Genomic DNA, 17,997 nt, shown 5'->3' on the forward strand with positions numbered 1-17,997 from the left:
ATGAATTCAGGGAGATCTCCAGAGCTCATCTGGAGATTGGCAACCCTCATGCTGTTGCCTGCCCTCCTCTCAACTTCTCCCCCCCCCCTTCTCTGGCAGCATGGGGGGGGGAGGCCTTCCTCAGTTCCAGGCTGCAGAGGAGGAAGGGAGAGGCTTTCCACTGATGCTGCATTCTGGGAGTACCTCTTACCATGGCAAACCCCAACGGCATGGGGGTGGGCAGGCATAGGGCTCCCTCCAGCCCCCTAGATGATAACCTAGGTGCATCTATGAGCAGGCTAACCCTATGAGCAGGGAGAAAAACCTGGGTCCTTCCCATCTGCTGAGAGCCATAGAGAAAATCAGGATTCTACCTGCCCTTCAATAGCAATAAGTTTTTGTTTGCTAACGGAGGGCATGTACTTCCCTTCCCGGGCAAGGAGGGGAAACGTCAGCAACTGTTTTCAAAATATCATCTTTCCTAAAGGTTTTTTCAAAGGAGGAAGTTTGTTAATGTTGTTCGCTAAACAGCTGGCGGAGCTTGAAAGAGGAAGACCTCGGTGCTGTTTATAACGACGGCTTTTGCTCAGACACCTTCAACCGGGCATAATTTATAGCATGGATCAGCCCTTAACATGAACAGGCTGGCTCTGAGCGTGCACAGAGTGTCTCTCCCACACCAGTTCACCTTCTTAGCATCTGGATTTCCTTCTTCTCTTTGTGTCACTTTTTGAGATTGCAAAAAGGCATGGGACCCTTAGCTCTCAAAGAAAATTGTCACGAATGCTAAATAAAGCACTTTCCACTCACTTTGAATGTACTTCACAACTGGATTTTCCAATGTGAAATGGCCAAATCCACTTGCAAATGGTCACGGAAGTGGGTTGGAACGGCATTATTTACGAGGTGTGAAAGACCCATTCTGAAGCGTGTTTGTCACACACATGACGTATCAATAGCCTCAGGCATGAAAAAGTTAAAAAAATAAGACAAAACTGTTAACTGCTTGAAAGGACAGGCCGAATCCACATTATAAGGATAAAGTAAAGGTAAAGGTATCCCCTGTGCAAGCACCGGGTCATGTCTGACCCTTGGGCTGATGCCTTCTAGTGTTTTCATGGCAGACTCAATACAGGGTGGTTTGCCAGTGCCTTCCCCAGTCATTACCGTTTACCCCCCAGCAGCAAGCTGGGTACTCATTTGACCGACCTCGGAAGGATGGAAGGCTGAGTCAACCTTGAGCCGGCTGCTGGGATCGAACTCCCAGCCTCATGGGCAGAGCTTTCAGACTGTATGTCTGCTGCCTTACCACTCTGTGCGACAAGAGGCTCTATATTATAAAGATATACACCTACAAATTCAGTGGCTTCCCAGGACTTTTCCCCACAAGGAATTCAGCTGGGCCCAGCACTTGTCTGGTCTTGGGGCTAATTCCCGCTTCCAGACGACACCAGGGGTGGACTGAGGCCTGCCGCAGACAAATGCTGGACCGAGCCAAATTCCTCATGCAAAAAAGGTCTCACTTTCCCATCGTCCTACCTGGCACCAGCCTGATCTATCACTCCTTGCCCTGTTCCCTTAAACTGTCCTATGTTCTCCGCCCTCTTTCAGCTTGGCTAGGGTCTCCCTCCACCCCTGATGAAAACCATTTCCATTTCTTTTGTGGCAGCTGCCTTATCTCTAACGTTCTGTGACAGTACCCCACCTTGGAATATTTGTGATGATTCCTCATCAAGCCACAAGAAATCTGACTGAAAGTAGAAGGTGGATTGAACAGAACAAGTTCCCAGGGACCAGGGGCAGCTGGTCTTTAGGTTTCATATACAGAAATGCTCCTCCCCACCCCTTTCCGGATCTCACCTGTGCTATCCTCACTGGTCAAAAGAAGCTACTAGATGGGCTCATCTGGAGGGACAAAAGAATCGGCTGAGTTGAATTGTGGTGAACATTATAAAGACAGATAAAAGGGGGAGAACGTAATCCCCTTTGGTCAAATGCGGCTGTGTGAGAAAGCGATTCAAGGCATAAAGGGCAGACAATAGCTTCTCTTTCCAACCCAAGTGTCCTATTCATGTTTGGCTTCAAAGCTGACCACACCCAGCTGTTAAAAGAGAGAGGTAAAAAACGTTCTTTAGAAAGTTATTCTCATCCTAGCCCAGGAGATACAAAAGGGCTTCTTCAGTCGCATCCACTACAAACGCACCACACCCCTCATCTGTTTAGGGTCACAAAGAAGCATCTCAGATATAGCTTATGGCAGGGATAGTCAACCTGTGGTTCTCAAGATGTCCATGGACTACAATTCCCATGAGCCCCTGCCAGCAAATGCTGACTACCCCTGGCTTATGAGATAGGGAAAGCTGAATCAGGTGTAGGTAGATGCCCCCCCCCATGGATGCAAGGAAGAGCCAGGGGTTGAGCTCCCCCTCGAAGCTCTGCCCCCCAGTTTCCCTATGGGGGTCAATGAAAAATGCCCCACCCATCCGTCTGAATACTGCTTTGCACAGATCCTGCCACTGAAAGCGAGTTCCGGGATTAGGCCTTGGAAACCACGAAGCCCTCGGGCTTGTTTACCCTGCTGTCTAGCACTGCACAGATTTCCCCTGGTTTGCAGCATACAGTTTCATGCCTGACCATTAACTGCTGCCTGTCGAAAAACCAAGCACAGATGCTACTGTGATACTCCGGCGTAACTGAAATGTGTGGCCAAATGGCTTTTCGAACTCAATTGAACAGAGACTTGGCCCCCTTGACAATTGCTGCTAGGGTTCTGTTTCCCCACCGTGTGCCATATAACTTTGGATGTTGGAGGATCGCCTCAGAATGTAATGGATTGGAATATCTGAATGTAGACATTCCGGATAAAGCCTCTGAGCGTGGACAGAGTACTTCCCTCACCGTTTTCTTCCATCCTTCATCACACACAGCTCTAGGAACAGGGATGTCAGGCTGCCCCTTGCCTGCTGGCAGATGGTGACGGAAGGGTTGCCAAGTCTAGGTTGGGGAACTCCTGGAGAGTGGGGGTGGTGCCTGGGGAGAACAGGGACCTCAACGGGGTGCAATTCCCTCCAAAGCAGCCAGGTTTCTTGAGGTGAACCAATTTCTGTCGTCTAGAGAAAAGCTGTCATTCCAAGAGTCCCCAGGTGTCACCTGGAGGTTGGTAACCCTATCTATGAAGGGGTGATCCATTTTCTCTAGAGGAACTGGTCTTTGTGGGCTGGACAGCAGATGCGATTCCAGGAGAACTCCAGGCCCCGCCTGAACGTTGGCACCCTTTGTCCCAAGGTTGTGCCGAAAAGAGAGCTGACAGCTGTGGCTTGTGATATATCTGGAGATTTGGGGGGGGGGATGGAGCCTGAGGGGGGCAGGGTGTCAGGAGGGGCACAATTTGATGGGGTACAATGCCACAGAGTTCACTTCCCAAAAGCATCCCTTTTCTCGGGGTGAGCAGATTTCTATTGCCTGGAGATCAGCTGTAAGCCCAGGAGGTCTCCAACCATCACCAGGGACTGGCAACCCTGAGGAGAAAATGTCGGAAGAGCGTGATGTAGGCTTCTCTAAGCTCCTTAAAGCAGGGATCCTCAACCTGTGGTCCTCCAGATGTTCATGGACTACAATTCCCATGAGCCCCTGCCAGCATTTGCTGGCAGGGGCTCATAGGAATTGTAGTCCATGAACATCTGGAGGACCACAGGTTGAGGATCCCTGCCTTAAAGGAAAGGCAGGATAAAGGTGTGATAGGAGACTAAATGAGGTGATAGAATGGACCCCTATCTTCAGATTACAGGTGTGGGAGACCACGTTCTACTGCTTTTTAACACTGAGGGTCGGAGCACACACAAACACCTGCAAGGTGGGGTTTCTAGGCCACCCGATTTGTTTGCTGTCTTGGCTTTCTGTTTGCAGGGAGTTTTACTCACCACGCAATCCCTTAGCCATCCTCTGAGGTAGCCTCCAAGGATTCTACAGCAGTCTAGCTGACCGAGAGATGCAAGCCTCCAGGTGGGACCTGGGGATCCCTTGAAATTACAGGCTGTCTCCAGACTGCAGAGGTCAGTTTCCCTGGACAAAACGGATGCTTTTAGACTAGAGAGTTGTTTGTATGACATTGTACAGCATATATCATTTTAGCCTCACAACAACCCTGCCTGGGATGCCTGGCTGAAGGGTAGCAAGCAGGTTTAATCTGCAGATCAAAAATGGTGCCTGTTCCACTCAAACTGTGGACTATGAGAGACCTGTAGCATGCATGATTCGACACCATAAGAAGACTATCCTGCAGGGGGCATCAGAGGAGATATGCAGTTAGCATATTTAGATTAGAAACTTCCTGATATTTTCAAATATTCTCCTCCCGTGTTCGAATTGGCCCGGTTGGAGACAGTCCGCTCCTTTGAGTATCCTTCCTGTCCGCTTTCTTTCCAGAAAGTTAGTCAGTTAGGACTCTCCCCTCTTACTCACAGAGTTTGTTTTTCTTCTCAATATTCTTGTAAGTAGCAGGCGCTTTGTTCCTTTGCATATTTAGACACTGCCAACAAAAACAGCAGCCTAGTAAACAGAGCAAGGGAGAGAGAGAAAATAAGACACTGGAATTTCTTTCTCCTTACGTTTTCACTGAACATCACTTCCTTCCAACAGAGGTCTGGGTGTGTGTGGGAGGCGGATGAGGATCTAATAATCTGGAACAAGATACTGTTCATCAAGTTGATGAACACCTCTCCTTGTTTGAGGCCACGGCCCTCTCAGTTACAGGAAGGAGAAGGAGGAGAAGTTGGTTCTTCTATGCTGCTTTTCTCTACCCGAAGGAGACTCAAAGCGGCTTACATTCACTTACAATCTGGCCACCTTATTAGAAATGAATGATGAACTATAAATGAATATAAATTCAAATGGGCAGCCGTGTTGGTCTGAAGTTGCACAATAAAATCAGAGCCCATAGCACCTTTAAGACCAACAAAGATTAATTCAGGGCGTGAGCTTTCGGGTGCTTTGTTGGTCTTCAAGGTGCTCCTGGACTCTGATTTTATTATAAATGATGAATATATTGTTGTTGTTGTTTAAGGTGACCAGACTGTCCCATTTTTGAAGGGACATCTGGGGGTACCTGGCAAATTGTACTTATGTGAAAATGTAAAAAATATATATTACAATACTATTTTTGCATTCTATGAAACTTTTTGTTGCTCCATATAGACCACATTTTTAATCAAGAACCCCCCCCCCCCCGGTCAATGGTGTCCCGCTTTTCCAATATTAAAATCTGGTCACCTTATTGTTGTTGTTGTTAATCTTCCCCAAATGTCAGCATGGTACATTAAGAGTATGGGAACCTTCAGAACATCAAGGGCAAAACTCCAGGCAAGCAGGACCAGAAAGAAGGTCAGGGGGTCACGTCCAGGAACATAACAACTTTAGGACTTAGATAACACCTCTGAAGGAGGATTTGTCATCAGCCCAATGGATAAGCCAGGTCAACAACTATTTACCTGATGGGATTTACTCTTCAAACTTTAACTATTATGGTGCTTTTAAAACTTTCTTTCCTTCTCAGTATTGCAGTTGTACACAGGTTTCTCCACTTCCACGTTTCTGGAATACCAACAGTGTTTTCCGTGTTCATATAAACACATGGCCATTATTAACCATGTGGCTTCTTGCATCTTATAATTGCAGCATGTTCAGCAGACAATAAAACTTAATTGCTTAAGATTTCCCCCCCACAGAGAGAGAGAGACACTGAATTGGTGACAAGAGGCAGGGTTAAATATATAATCCCAGGACCTCTAGCAAAGTCATTCTTTTAAGCCCGAGGGGCTGTCCAGGTAGGGGGTTGTGCTACTTCGTTCATCACTGAACCCCATTCCCAAGGATTCCCACATCAAGTCTGAACACTTAGAAGGGAATAAGAGCCAATCTGACTGCTCTCACTACAGCCCATTCCGATGCATGTTTATTCAGAGGGAAGTCTTACTTAGTGCAGTGGAAAGTACTATGTGTACAGCTTAAAAAAAAAATTCTTTATACTCTGACTTCCTGATTAACAGGGACACAAAGCTGTTTACAAGATTCCCACTGCCGTTTTATCCTTACGCAAGAAGAGTTGGTTCTTATATGCTGCTTTTCTCTACCCGAAGGAGGCTCAAAGTGGCTTCCAGTCGCCTTCCCTTTCCTCTCCCCACAACAGACACCCTGTGAGGCAGGTGAAGCTGAGAAAGCCCTGAGATTACTGAAGCAGAAGAAGAGTTGGTTCTTAGATGCCACTTTTCTCTACCCGAAGGAGTCTCAAAGCGGCTTACAGTCGCCTTCCCTTTCCTCTCCCCACAAGAGACACCCTGTGGGGTGGGTGAGGCTGAGAGAGCCCTGAGATTACTGAAGAAGAAGAGTTGGTTCTTATATGGTACTTTTCTCTACCCAAAGGAGGCTCAAAGTGGCTTCCAGTCGTGTTCCCTTTCCTCTCCCCACAACAGACACCCTGTGAGGGAGGTGAGGCTGAGAGAGCCCTGGTCAGAACAGCTTTATCAGTGATGTGGCAAGCCCAAGGTCACACAGCTGGCCGCATGTGGAAGAGCAGGGTATCAAACCCGCCTCGCCAGATTAAAAGACCGCACTCCTAACCACTATCTTGACCTGTCTCTCCTACAACAATGCTGTGAGAGAGATTAGGCTGACTTTACACGATTGGCTCGAGGTCACCCAGCAGGGACACAAGAAGAGGCCTGTTCCATTAGATCAGTGGTCCATCTAGTCCAGCACTGTCTCACACCTCCACAGGGCCAACCACAGGGCTAGGAATCCCAGGCCTTCCCCTGACGTTTCTTTCTGGCTCTGGGATTCACAGGATTATATAGATTCATGGAGGATACGTCTATCCGTGGCTGCTAACCGTGGTGGCAGAGGGGAACCTCCACAATCAATCTCCCTTTTAGAACTGTTTATTCCTATGGCCCATCACCACAACCTCTGGCAGCCAATCCCACATTTTAATCACCCTCTGGGTCAAGTAGGATTTTCTTTTCCGACTGTTTCTGTGGCAGAGTAGGGATACCAGCCTCGGTCTCCCAGCTCCGGACTCAGTGCTGGATTGCATTTGACAGTCTCCACCTGCAAGGTATTATTGCTAAAGTGGGAGAGGCTGGGACACAGGGCTAAGGGGAAGCCACGCCTCCCCGCTAGGAGCCCTGGTAGCGCCAGTGGTGCTCTGCACGTGGGCACTGAAGCATGTGCGTCCAAGTTAGAACAAGGAGCACAGAGCCTTCAGAAACCACCAGAGGGGCTCTCCCACAGCCTTGGGGGAATCCCAGCAGCCCCAGTCAGTTGCCCCTGGGGATTTTGACCCTGGGAAGGCAAATATGCTGCAGGGAGCTGAGAAAGGGCAAAAGGTTATCTGGGCTGCAGTTTCACTGGGAAGCAACCCAAGAGGCAGCAGAGAGTGCACACCTGAGAGGAGCCCCAACAGTGCCACCTGGTGGAAGACAGGGGCAGAGCACCTTCATGGTCAGGTAGCCACTGGCTCCTGCCCTGCTGGTCTCCAGGCCGAAGTCTGACTCCCTGCGGGGGCTTGTCCTGAAGTTCTTTTGCTCACACACACACACACACACACACACACACACACACACACACACACACACACACACACACACACACACACACACACACAGACTTTCTGTTCCCATGCTCTGAGCCACTGGGCTCCCTAACACGTCCTCAGATATTTGGGCTGTTTCCTTCCCAACTAGAGGTGACAGCTGTACATCGCATTATCCTTTGATAAGGACCGTCTACACTGAATTGTGCAGTTTGGGAGGGGAGGAATTTGCCTCTGTAAGTGTTCCTCTTTTCCTGTTGCCGGCGTCTCCAGCAACAAAGGCATTTGTACTCTTTGGAATAAACTACTGAGATTCTAGCTAGAACTCTGAGTTTGAACTCTGAGTTTGTCCTTTTTTCTAAAGTGATTTGCCATGGAACAAGACATTTGCAACTGTGCATGCACCTGAAAGAATGAATCTTTGTGGCTCTTGAAGGTGCCACTGGACTCACAGCTTTGTTCGACTGCAGAAGTTATAATCCACGTGAAAATCAAATAGAAATTCCCCCCTTTCATACAATTGTTTCTCTGTTTGGTGCAGAAAGAGCAGGTGCACAAGAATTAACAGGGCCTTCCCTACAACTGGGGCATTCCATTGCACATCTCAAGCCCAAATCTTTTCTAGCCGTGTTCTGTTGGGGAGAAGAAGCGTGCATTAACAGATAAGATCCTGGACTATAATGCTTTAACTTAACCTCACGAGCAACTGAGCTTCCATCTCCCCCCCCCCTTCCTGCAGTGCTTCTACTGCACTTCTGGCCAGGGGAAGGGGGAATTCCTTGTTGTCTCTTTCTGCAAAGTGTAATTCCCCAGGATTCTTTGTGGCAAGCAGAAGCAAGTTAAAACTGGTATCATCTGTCACACATTTCCTCCATATCAAAAAGGGGGAAACAGTAAATTGGATGGCTCCTAACACCAGCTGCACCTGTTGAACTTCTCAGTTGTTAAAGATCCAAAAGGAGAGAGGAGTGGGGGGGGGTAATGTGAGAGAAAGATGAGACGGCACCATACTGGAAGGTTTTTTAAAAAAAACACGGGGATGGGGGAAATATCCCACTTCTGAAAAACAATCGGGGCAAAAGTGAATATTAAACCACAGCCAAAATTCAGTCCCCAAATCAGACATTTATTTCCAAACATTGGTACAGAAGACAGGCGGAAACTTGACACACAGCAGCACACTGATGCCAACTTGGCTGGGCCACAGTGGAGACTGGAACTGCTAAGGACAATCTCTAGAATCTGAACTTATTTTGCAAAGAACATTAACACTGGATCATATATATATACACATACACACACACACACACATACACACAGAGCAAAAACACATTTTGATGCACTAGGATCAGTTACTGATTTTCAGTGCACTTGACATTCTAGTGCAGAACCACCACGTCAGCATCTATAGCGGCTGTCACCAGGGGATACACATGACAGAATGGAGCTCTTAGGTTTAAACAATTTACAAGTGGACTTGATTAACTTCATGAAGCCCTGAAACCGACCGGCAAGTCCGAGCTTGGGACCAACGGCCAGAGGACCATATGCTCCCCTTTGAATCCACCCAACTGCCATGGTCATCCTTAGAGGTTCTACTTTGGAGGGCCCTGCCTACCAAGATTAGCCTCTTGGTCATGGCACCAAAACCTCTTCTCCACTGTCCTCTTTCACCAGCAGGTGAAGACTTCTCTGCTTCATTGGGCATTCCCTCCATGATCCCTCCCCACCTTCTTGGCCAACGGTTTAATTGTTGTTCTCGTCCTTCTATTTCAGGGCTTCATTGTTGTGATTTCATTATTTATGTCTCCACTGACAGCCGACTTGTTGGCCCTCATAAGGTATAGATTTGGTAATATAAAAGAAATACATCAATAAATATCCAGACTAATAATTTAAAATCCGGGTCAGGTTTCAGCATTCTTAGATGCTCAATTCCTCCCCCCTTTTTTAAAAAACAAGTTTCTGGTTCTTACTGAAGAGCAGACAGCAGTGGTAATGAAAATCAGAAGCAAAAATGAAGCGGGGGGGGGGGAGCAGAATATGCAGATACCAGCCCCCTCCTCTCCGATTTTCTAGCTTCTGTGTGGGTTATTCACACACACAGGTTCCTATTGAGATGTTCGGTGCCTAATGCTGCATTCTGGAGCTCTGGCAGAACTGGAGATGGGCACAAACCACGTTTTTGCAGCTTACTTTATGGCTGAATCACAAGCTGAATGACAAACCTGTATGAACTGGGAGTTTCGTCTGCAAATCAACACAATTCGTGTCGGTTTGTGAACTATTTGAAGTTTAAACCCCTGTTTTCTGCTCCCCCGCTTTTTGTGAGGAGCAGAAAGCAATGGCTTTAATAGCTCGCAGCTGCTTTTCACGGAGAGCAGAAAGCAGCCCCCCTGCTTTCTGCTCTTCATGAACTGCCATAAGCTACATCAACATTTGTAAACGTTCATGGAGGCTTGCCTGTTCTCTCAGGGCAGAACGCAAGACAGGCCTGATCTTGACTTTCTAATTTACTGACATTAAGGAGCCCCAAATTTTAGCCTACCTAGTATGCTCCAAGACAACCCCACCTGGAACAGTGGTTCCCCCCAACACACTGCCAACCCCCAACAAGGCAGAGTGCCAAGAATGGCTTTTCCTCCATCTTACTGGACCAGGAGGTGCTTTAAAAGAGCTCCGGAAGTGTGACCTTTAGCCTCCAGGGAAATGGCTCCTGACATTTTGTAATCGGCCCTACTATTTTGTGGTGGCACCACAAATTCACAAAACGGCCGACAGGGGCCCTTTAGATGACACCCAAACTGTAAAACGAAGCCCATCTGAAACAGCCCCAGCCTCCCAAATGCCAAGAGCCTTGGAAAGTATAGTTTACGGGTTTTAAGAAAGCAAACTCCCTTAAGAGAACTGCATTTTCCAGGGATGCTCAGCCCTGGGATACAGGATACAGGATAGATTTGCTCTCAACCCATGTGATGAAGTAGCTGATTTCCATTAGTAATTTGTCTTGTTCTGTCCAGCCTCTTGCTCAGAGCAGTGTAGCTGAGCAGCAGCCCACTTTTTACCCTCACAGCTGAGATGGATTAGGCTGAAGAGTTAGGCGCAGGGTCCCCCCGTAAGGGTTTTGAGCCAGGCCCCCCTGCCTGAGCCCGACCCTCCCTCCATACCCGTCTGCTCCATCCTGGGTGTGTAGGGGGTGGGTGGGGAGGAAAGACTTTGGCATCAATATTCCAAATCTGGCAGGAGTGGGGCAATACCCCTCCTGCCCCAGGCCACGACTTTTTCAAGGCGCCAGTCTCTCGTACACCCAGCTGCCAGCCCCTTGGTGGGTCATGGGCCCCACAGGGCTGCTGCTGCTGCAGTGCCTGAAGACGATTCGGTCGTGCAGACGGTTGGTTTGCCCCTGCCAGAACTCCATGACTTCCGGCTTCAGGATGTAGCCTCCCCTGGAAGAGAAAAGAATCCCTTTTTAAAAGGAAGAGACCCCATGCCCTCCTCCTGTTTGAAGGTCAGGGACATTGAGAAGGAAGCCAGCTGCCCAGTCAATACCTAACACAAAGAATAAAGCTGAGTTTGCCCTGCTGTTCTTCAGACCCATCACAGGTCTTCCTTTAGGTACCAGAAACCCAGTTTTTCTCTTCAGTAGGGGCCCAAAGCAGCCTCTAAGCCAGTGGTTCTCAACCTCGGGGTCGGGACCTCTTTTGGAGTCAAACGACCCTTTCCCAGGGGTCGCGGCAGGGCAAACAGCTTGGCCGGGGCGCCTTCCACACAACACCCTTGCAGGGTAGATTGCTAGAGAGAGCGTTCGTCTGTCTGGAGTGGCGGAAAAGAGCGAGATCAGCACGGTGGGACAAGAGGCAGAACTGAACTGAGAAACCCTGGAAAAAAACTCCAATATATATACAATCCTGAACAATAGATCTTCACGCCATGGGTCAGTTTTGGTTTAATTTCTGTGAAAGAACCCTGGCATCATTTTAGGGTTGGGGGTCACCACATCATGAAGAACCATAATTAAAGGGTTTAGGAAGGTTGAGAACCACTGCTCTAGAGTCAGGTTAGGCAAAAAGAGCAAGAAGCACAATGCGGGCAAAAAGAGCAATTGGGCCAAAGTCACCCAGAGAGCTTCTACAGCAAATTGGGGATTTGAATGGGGGTCTCCCAGCTCCCAGTCTGATGCTCTCAGCATTATGCGGCGCACTATTTATTTATTTATTGGATTTATAACCCACCGCTCTCGAAACCGGCTGGCGGCAGGTAACAGCAATAATCCAGCAATAAAACCCCAATCAATAATATTACAACCCCAAACAGATGGCAAAGCTTCATATGGGGAAAGACCTTATGAGGATGGCATAGGGCCTTGATCAACCTGCATCAAGAGGTCTGACGCTGAGACTCTGGGGTAGGGGGACGGAAAGCACATCGTCTCTGCTTAGCAACCACCCAGTATGCTCCCAGATCAATGGGGCATTTTAAGCCTGACGGGGCATCTCCTTTCCTCCCTTGCCCTCAACTCGAAAGGATAACACTATAGAGTAGCGATCCCCAACCTGTGGGCCACGGACCACATGTGGTCCTTCAACTAATTGAAGGTGGGCCCCAAAGGACGCCTTCTCCCCCCCCCGGCCCCTTACTTCACCCCCCCCCTCCCAGCCCTTTACAACACACTTCATTGTTGTGGCGTGTCTGTATCTTATTTTGAAGGGATGTTTAAACATTACCATAGCGATCAGAGAGCGTTAGGGCAGTGGTTGAAAGTAGAGGAGTAAACTACCCCCCCCCCCCGAGCCTCAGTAAAAGGCGTTGAGTGGTCCCCGGTGATAAAAAGGTTGGGGACCACTGCTTTAGAGTACCTTGCAAACTGTTAGAAAAATATTTGCTGTAGGTAAGATCAGAAGTCTTTCTATATCCGTCCTCTCACTCCCCAGCCCCTTTCAATGGCAGATGGTCTCCTCATTCCATGTCAAAATGGGCCCATCTCACACATTCCCGGTCCGCTGACCTTGTTTTAATCATTACTCCCTGCTGCTGAGAATTTATGCTGTAAGCCCTTGAGGATGGGAGTCTGCCTTAAAACCTGACCGCAAGAAGGAGAGGTGTTCCAAAAATCACACTGGCCTTTGGGAAGGCCATGTGAAAGTGGGAGGGACATGTCTAGGGCCCAAGCTGCTAACGTTAGAAGCGGAGTCCCCAAAGGAATATTCAAAACAGGAAGGCGATAGCTGTTTGGCTAGGCAGGTTTCAGCAGAAAAGGGATTCTCCCCCATGCTAGGCAGAGGGCAGATATATCAATGCCCTGCAGGATGAAAGCGTAGTGATAAGACATCGTTTTTGCAGGGGGGGGGGACCACAGGAAGCCAAAGGGTGATAGGATAGCTGTGTTTAACTGTATAAAAGACATGTTGGAGAGGGGACCAACCGGCTTACTGCAGATTTAGAGACAAGGATTGGAACCATGGGTTCAAATTACAGGAAAGGAGGCTCCACTTAAATATTAGAAAGTCATTTTCTAGTGGCGAGGACTGTTTGTAGATGGGATATGCTGCCTCGGAGAGTGGTGCAGTCTGCTTTGTTGGAAGTTTTTAGGGGACGTTGAGCACCTGTCAGGTGGGGGGCTGGACTGGATGACCCTTTTTCTGGTCTCTTCCAGCTCTGTGTGATACCGCTATGACTTCGTACACCTTAAACCGCAGATTGTTATTCGAGTACATGTTGGCATGGACCAAAGGTCACTTTATCCAGTCCATAAAAGTTTATGCTAGAGAATAAAAACCCATTAGCTTACAAGGTGCCAAAAAAAATTTGTTTGCTCTGGCTGGGTGTTGTCAAGCTTTTTTGCCGGAGCTCAGAATGTGATGCGGGAATTGGCTTCCTAGGACTCTCTGAGTTGTTTTAGAAAGAGAACAAGTATCTGGACTAGGAGTGAGGATTTGATGGCTGCCGCAGAAGCAAGGGACTGAGGACGACGATAGAGCCCAGCTTCCAAACGCTTGAAAATCAACTTACCAGTAAGCTGGCTTAGGCACTGGGGCATCACGATACGCCTCTTCCAGCTCGGCGTTTTTCTTCCGCAAATACTAGGAAAGTGAGAAGAGCTGTGAAGGCCTCAGGTTGGTAGGCGTGAACTAACAATGCCATAAAGACACTTGGTGCTGCAATGCAGTGACTTGCAGGCCATGGTGCACAATTCAGATCATGGCTGCTAAAAGCGCAGCATGATGCACTCATGCAGCCATCTCAGCCCTGACACTTTGTGTTGGTCTAAAGGAGGTCTAAAGTGGAGGAGGTCTAAAGTGGTTGTCAAGTGGAGGTCTAAAGTGGTTGTCAGGATCCACCAAACAGTGATGCCCCTTGAGAAGAAGAAGGGCTGTTTCTTATATGCTGCTTTTCTCTACCTGAAAGAGTCTCAAAGCGGCTTACAATCGCCTTCCCTTTTCTCTCCCCACAACAGACACCCTGTGAGGGAGATGAGGCTGAGAGAGCCCTGAGATTACTGAAGAAGAAGAAGAGTTGGTTCTTATATGCTGCTTTTCTCTACCCGAAGCAGTCTCAAAACAGCTTACATTCGCCTTCCTTTTCCTCTCCGCACAAGAGACACCCTGTGAGGGAAGTGAGGCTGAGAGAGCCCTGATATTACTGCTTGGTCAGAACAGCTTTATCAGTGCTGTGGGGAGCCCAAGGTCACCCAGCTGGCTGCATGTGGAGGAGGAGTGGGGAATTAAACCCGGCTCACCATATTAGAAGTCCACACTCCTAATCACTACGCCAAGGCAGGAAAAGTCCACTAGAATAAATTTACAGAACATAACCAAGCATGCAGTTTGAAAGCAAACAAGAAACACGTTCTCTCCACTGTTTGGCTGACTAAAGGGAACTGCCCAAGGGACCCAGCGCCGTAGCTCCTCACCTCTCGGTCAGCAATCACCGTACTTTGCCTGCTTACGGCCGCCCCGATCTGGCTGCACTTTGGTCGCGAGTGGAAGTATTTCTCAGACTCCTTCTCGGGAAGCCTCTCCACAGAGCCCTCGATCCGCACCTGCCGAGAACCCAAACAGTTCTGAAGTCAGAAGGGGTCCCTGTGAAAGATGTGAGCTTCTGTGAGGTTTTAATATTGATGAGCTGAATATTGATGAGCTGAAGCATAGCCCGCTTCCACGCTTTCCCCATGGGATGTTTCTGTGGCACTGAAGTAGTAAGCCTGGACCCACATCTAATCCCTCCCCTCCAATGCACACATCTGTCCCAAATGTCCCTGATGTGGAAGAAGATAAACAGAGGACAGGATCAGAATCTGGCTCTCTCCAGGATAGGTTGGGGGAAGCAGCCAACTCTGGCTCCCAGCAGGTTTTTGTTCCTCAAGCCTTGCCCGAAACGATAAGGGCTTGGAGCATTAAAATGACTGCTGGAAAGGGGGAGTCTCATAATCAATTTTCCTGAAACCGCTCTTTGCACACCAGCCTTTCTACTATAGGCACATCTTTGGCAGTCTTTTCATTAGCGGGAAAGAAAACAGGATACCTGGCGATTGAGGGGCTCCCAGTAGAAAACGATGGAAGCAAATGGGTTGGAGTCCTGCAAGCGACAAAACAACAAATATACTCATCAAATATTGAAATGATCAATGGTGAGAAGAATAGCAAAGAATACGGAAAATTAAGCCCACTGAAAAACGACAGTTTCCAGGAAGGTTTCAAATCTCTTTTGTCCCAGATGTTTCATTGTACATGGAGAGGGCCCTTCTTCTCAAAGCAAATGCAACAACTCCTGAAGAAGCAGCCCTGAGGACAGGGTTGCCAGGTGGGTTCGTGGCAGTTCATTCATGGCCTCAGCAGATCGGCTCCCATGCCCTACCCCGGCAAGTATGCAACCCTAAGCAAGAACCTGTGCACACAACAAGCCGGCCCTGCTGACACCACATCTACACTTTTCTTTAGGCCATCTAAACAGGTCAATATGGTTACGAAGGAGGTATCAAATGGGGAGAGCATGCACATGCGTAGCTCCAGTTTCTGCAGGGCTGGGATCATGATAGTGCCGTGTTAAAAAAGAAAGCGGCTGGTTGCATTCACTAAACCCTTGAGGGCATCTCTCTGCAACCAAACGGTAGAACTGATGCAGACCAATGCTTTATGGAAACCAAGGTGTTAGAAAATATGGCTATGGAAACTAGTTTGGTGGGTAGTTTCAGAGGACGGCCTTGTTGATCTGACCTTAGAGACCTCAAAGAGCTTAACTCTTTTTGGTCTCTACCATGTTACTGGACTGAAATCTAATTACTTTAGTTTGTTGGAAAGCTAGATTCTCTAGTAGACCATTTTCTGAGAAGGAAAGGCGGGCCCTGGCACTACCCTTTGCTGCTCACTTAGGAAGCACCCCGTTCTTCTTTGCCTACCTTCCATGTTCATTGCCCTCACCCTCTGTGCTTCTCTCTAATGTCTGTCTTGACTTCTCCTGATCTTTTCTTCTGCTTGAAGCATTTGACTATAGGCAAGAAGAGGAACCAGTTCTGGAAAAAGGGATGGTCAGGGACCCTTCTGTCTGCCAGGTTATTTTTGACTCAGAGACCAGCACATCTGCTTATCTGGGAACATCTCAGAAGCCACGGTTGGTTTCTGTGGGTCATCCATTGGGGCACAGAGCTTCAGTTTCTTCCAACTAGTTTTTGTCCTTTCCCATAAGTCATGCATGTGGAATGATGCAAAGGAAAACAGATCTCTCAGAGTGTTCTACATTTGTGCAGTTGGGGGAGCAGTTGGTATTACTAGCATCCCCATATTGAAGAGCCAAAGGCTATATATGCTATATTATTCAATAGAGGTTGAATTTCACAATTTGGATATTCATGATATTTACATTCAAAGGACAACCATTGAGGACATATCTAGAAACCGTTCTGTTTGGATCCTACAAGATACTAAACAATAACAAAGAATCCTTTACTTTATTTATTCTGCAATAATTTTAGTAACATCAATAGTAGCCTTGGGATAGGTTTTTTCTTACTCTCATTGTATTCACCACAAATCATCCCACTTGTCTATATATCCTATAAAGTATGGCTTTCTTTTGCCATAGTTTACTCACCAGCTCCCTTCCTTTCCGGCTCTCGTGATTGGTGAAGAAGCGAAAGCCATCCTGGCTAAACCCCTTCAAAAGCAGCATGCGTGCAGAGGGCCTTCCATCCCTGAGAAGACAGGCCAAAACAGGAAGACAAACATAAACCTAGTTGCGGGAATGAATCTGTAAAAAATTCATGAGCCAGAAGCCATTGAGAGTGGCAATTCCTACCTTGTACAGGTGGCCAAGCACATTGCATTGACTTCCCCAATGGAGGGGCACTTCAGAGCCTCTTCGAACCATGCAGAGAACTGCTTAATGGGATCAAGGGAGGAAAGGTGCTTCTCCTCAAAAACCTGAGAAAAGTAGCAAGAAACATCTTCAGAGAAGTCTCGGTTAGACAAAGGACACCCACCATGGAAGGCAATGGCCGCACAAGCAGGGACAAGACCCTGCACCAGCTCTCTCTTCTCCAGAACCTAGCCCATCCAGAACTAGTTTCTTTCTCCCCCCTGCACTGCCTTGCCCTCTCATCCAGCTCTTTGTCCCCTGATCCCCAATAATGGCAACCACCCCAAGCAAGGCAGCATTCCTTGAAATCCACAGAAACTGACAAGCTAAGCAAAACATGGCTCTACTGGGTTCACAATTGTGTAACAAGTCTCCCACGGACCATCCAACCATCTCTTGAGACCCTTCCTCCTCCCCATGGCAAGGGGCCACGGGGGTGGGGGTGCCCATCCCGGCTTGCCCCTGGGGCCACATGTGCTTTCCGGTCCATTCCTCTTAATTCCGGACCCTCCATCCCGCCTGCGGGATCGATCTCGATCTGGGACCCTTGGCTGCCCATCCCAAAGATCGACAGGTGCCTCCCCGCGTCCTCAAAGCACCCTCACCTGGCGCCACCCACTCCCCGCGGAAAACAAGGCTTCGGGTCCCCACCTGACCGCTCACCTCCTCATCCCCCCGGTAGTTTTTGCGAAGGGAGCCCAGGTCCATAGGACAAACCGATTTTCGCGCTTGGCCTGAGCTACGGAAAGCGAAGGGGGCCAAGCTGCGCAACCCCAGACCCACCTGGCCACTGAACATAAGCTCACCTTTACCTATGGTGCACGCATGCGCAGAGGGGACTGGAGGCGGGCTTCAAAGCAATCTCTCCTCAAGCCCCTCCCTCTCTTTGCAGACATCCTCAGAAGCCGAGGAGAAGGGGGTGGAGTCCAAAAGCCAAAGCGCCCAATCAGAATCAAGAACTGCGGGGGAGGGGAGGGGGGTGTTGGAACGATCGCGTCTGACTTGCTCGGTTTTCTCCTCCTCCTCCCTCAGCCAATAGAGCGAGCGAAACAAGGGGGCGGGCTCTGTCAATAGACGGCTCT

General features: G+C 48.6%; 1 protein-coding gene across 2 annotated transcripts; it reads right to left on the bottom strand.

Moving 5' to 3' along the window:
• Positions 1 to 8,669: 8,669 nt before the first annotated feature.
• On the bottom strand, positions 8,670 to 17,730 carry PNPO (pyridoxamine 5'-phosphate oxidase). Of its 2 annotated transcripts, none has more exons than XM_077314114.1 (7): positions 17,579 to 17,730; positions 16,856 to 16,980; positions 16,652 to 16,751; positions 15,086 to 15,139; positions 14,475 to 14,603; positions 13,574 to 13,644; positions 8,670 to 11,010 (listed from the first exon to the last, which is right to left on the bottom strand). In XM_077314114.1, exons 1-7 carry the CDS (start codon positions 17,711 to 17,713, stop codon positions 10,848 to 10,850), a joined length of 777 nt encoding a protein of 258 aa, XP_077170229.1. In that variant the 5' UTR covers positions 17,714 to 17,730; the 3' UTR covers positions 8,670 to 10,847. The 2 variants fall into 2 exon arrangements, with proteins under 2 accessions (XP_077170229.1, XP_077170228.1); XM_077314113.1 differs by having other exon boundaries at positions 17,567 to 17,715.
• Positions 17,731 to 17,997: the final 267 nt, after the last annotated feature.

Source organism: Paroedura picta, chromosome 16, assembly GCF_049243985.1.
Source record: "Paroedura picta isolate Pp20150507F chromosome 16, Ppicta_v3.0, whole genome shotgun sequence".
Classification (NCBI taxonomy): domain Eukaryota; kingdom Metazoa; phylum Chordata; class Lepidosauria; order Squamata; family Gekkonidae; genus Paroedura; species Paroedura picta.

Coding starts and splice junctions, on each gene's coding strand:
- PNPO (XM_077314113.1), bottom strand. CDS start 17,713: ATGTTCAGTGGCCAGGTGGGTCTGGGGTTGCGCAGCTTGGCCCCCTTC. Junction 15,140..16,651: donor GCCGGAAAGGAAGGGAGCTG/GTGAGTAAACTA, acceptor TGTCGCTTGCAG/GACTCCAACCCATTTGCTTC. Junction 11,011..13,573: donor GTGCCTAAGCCAGCTTACTG/GTAAGTTGATTT, acceptor TTTCTCTTCCAG/GGGAGGCTACATCCTGAAGC.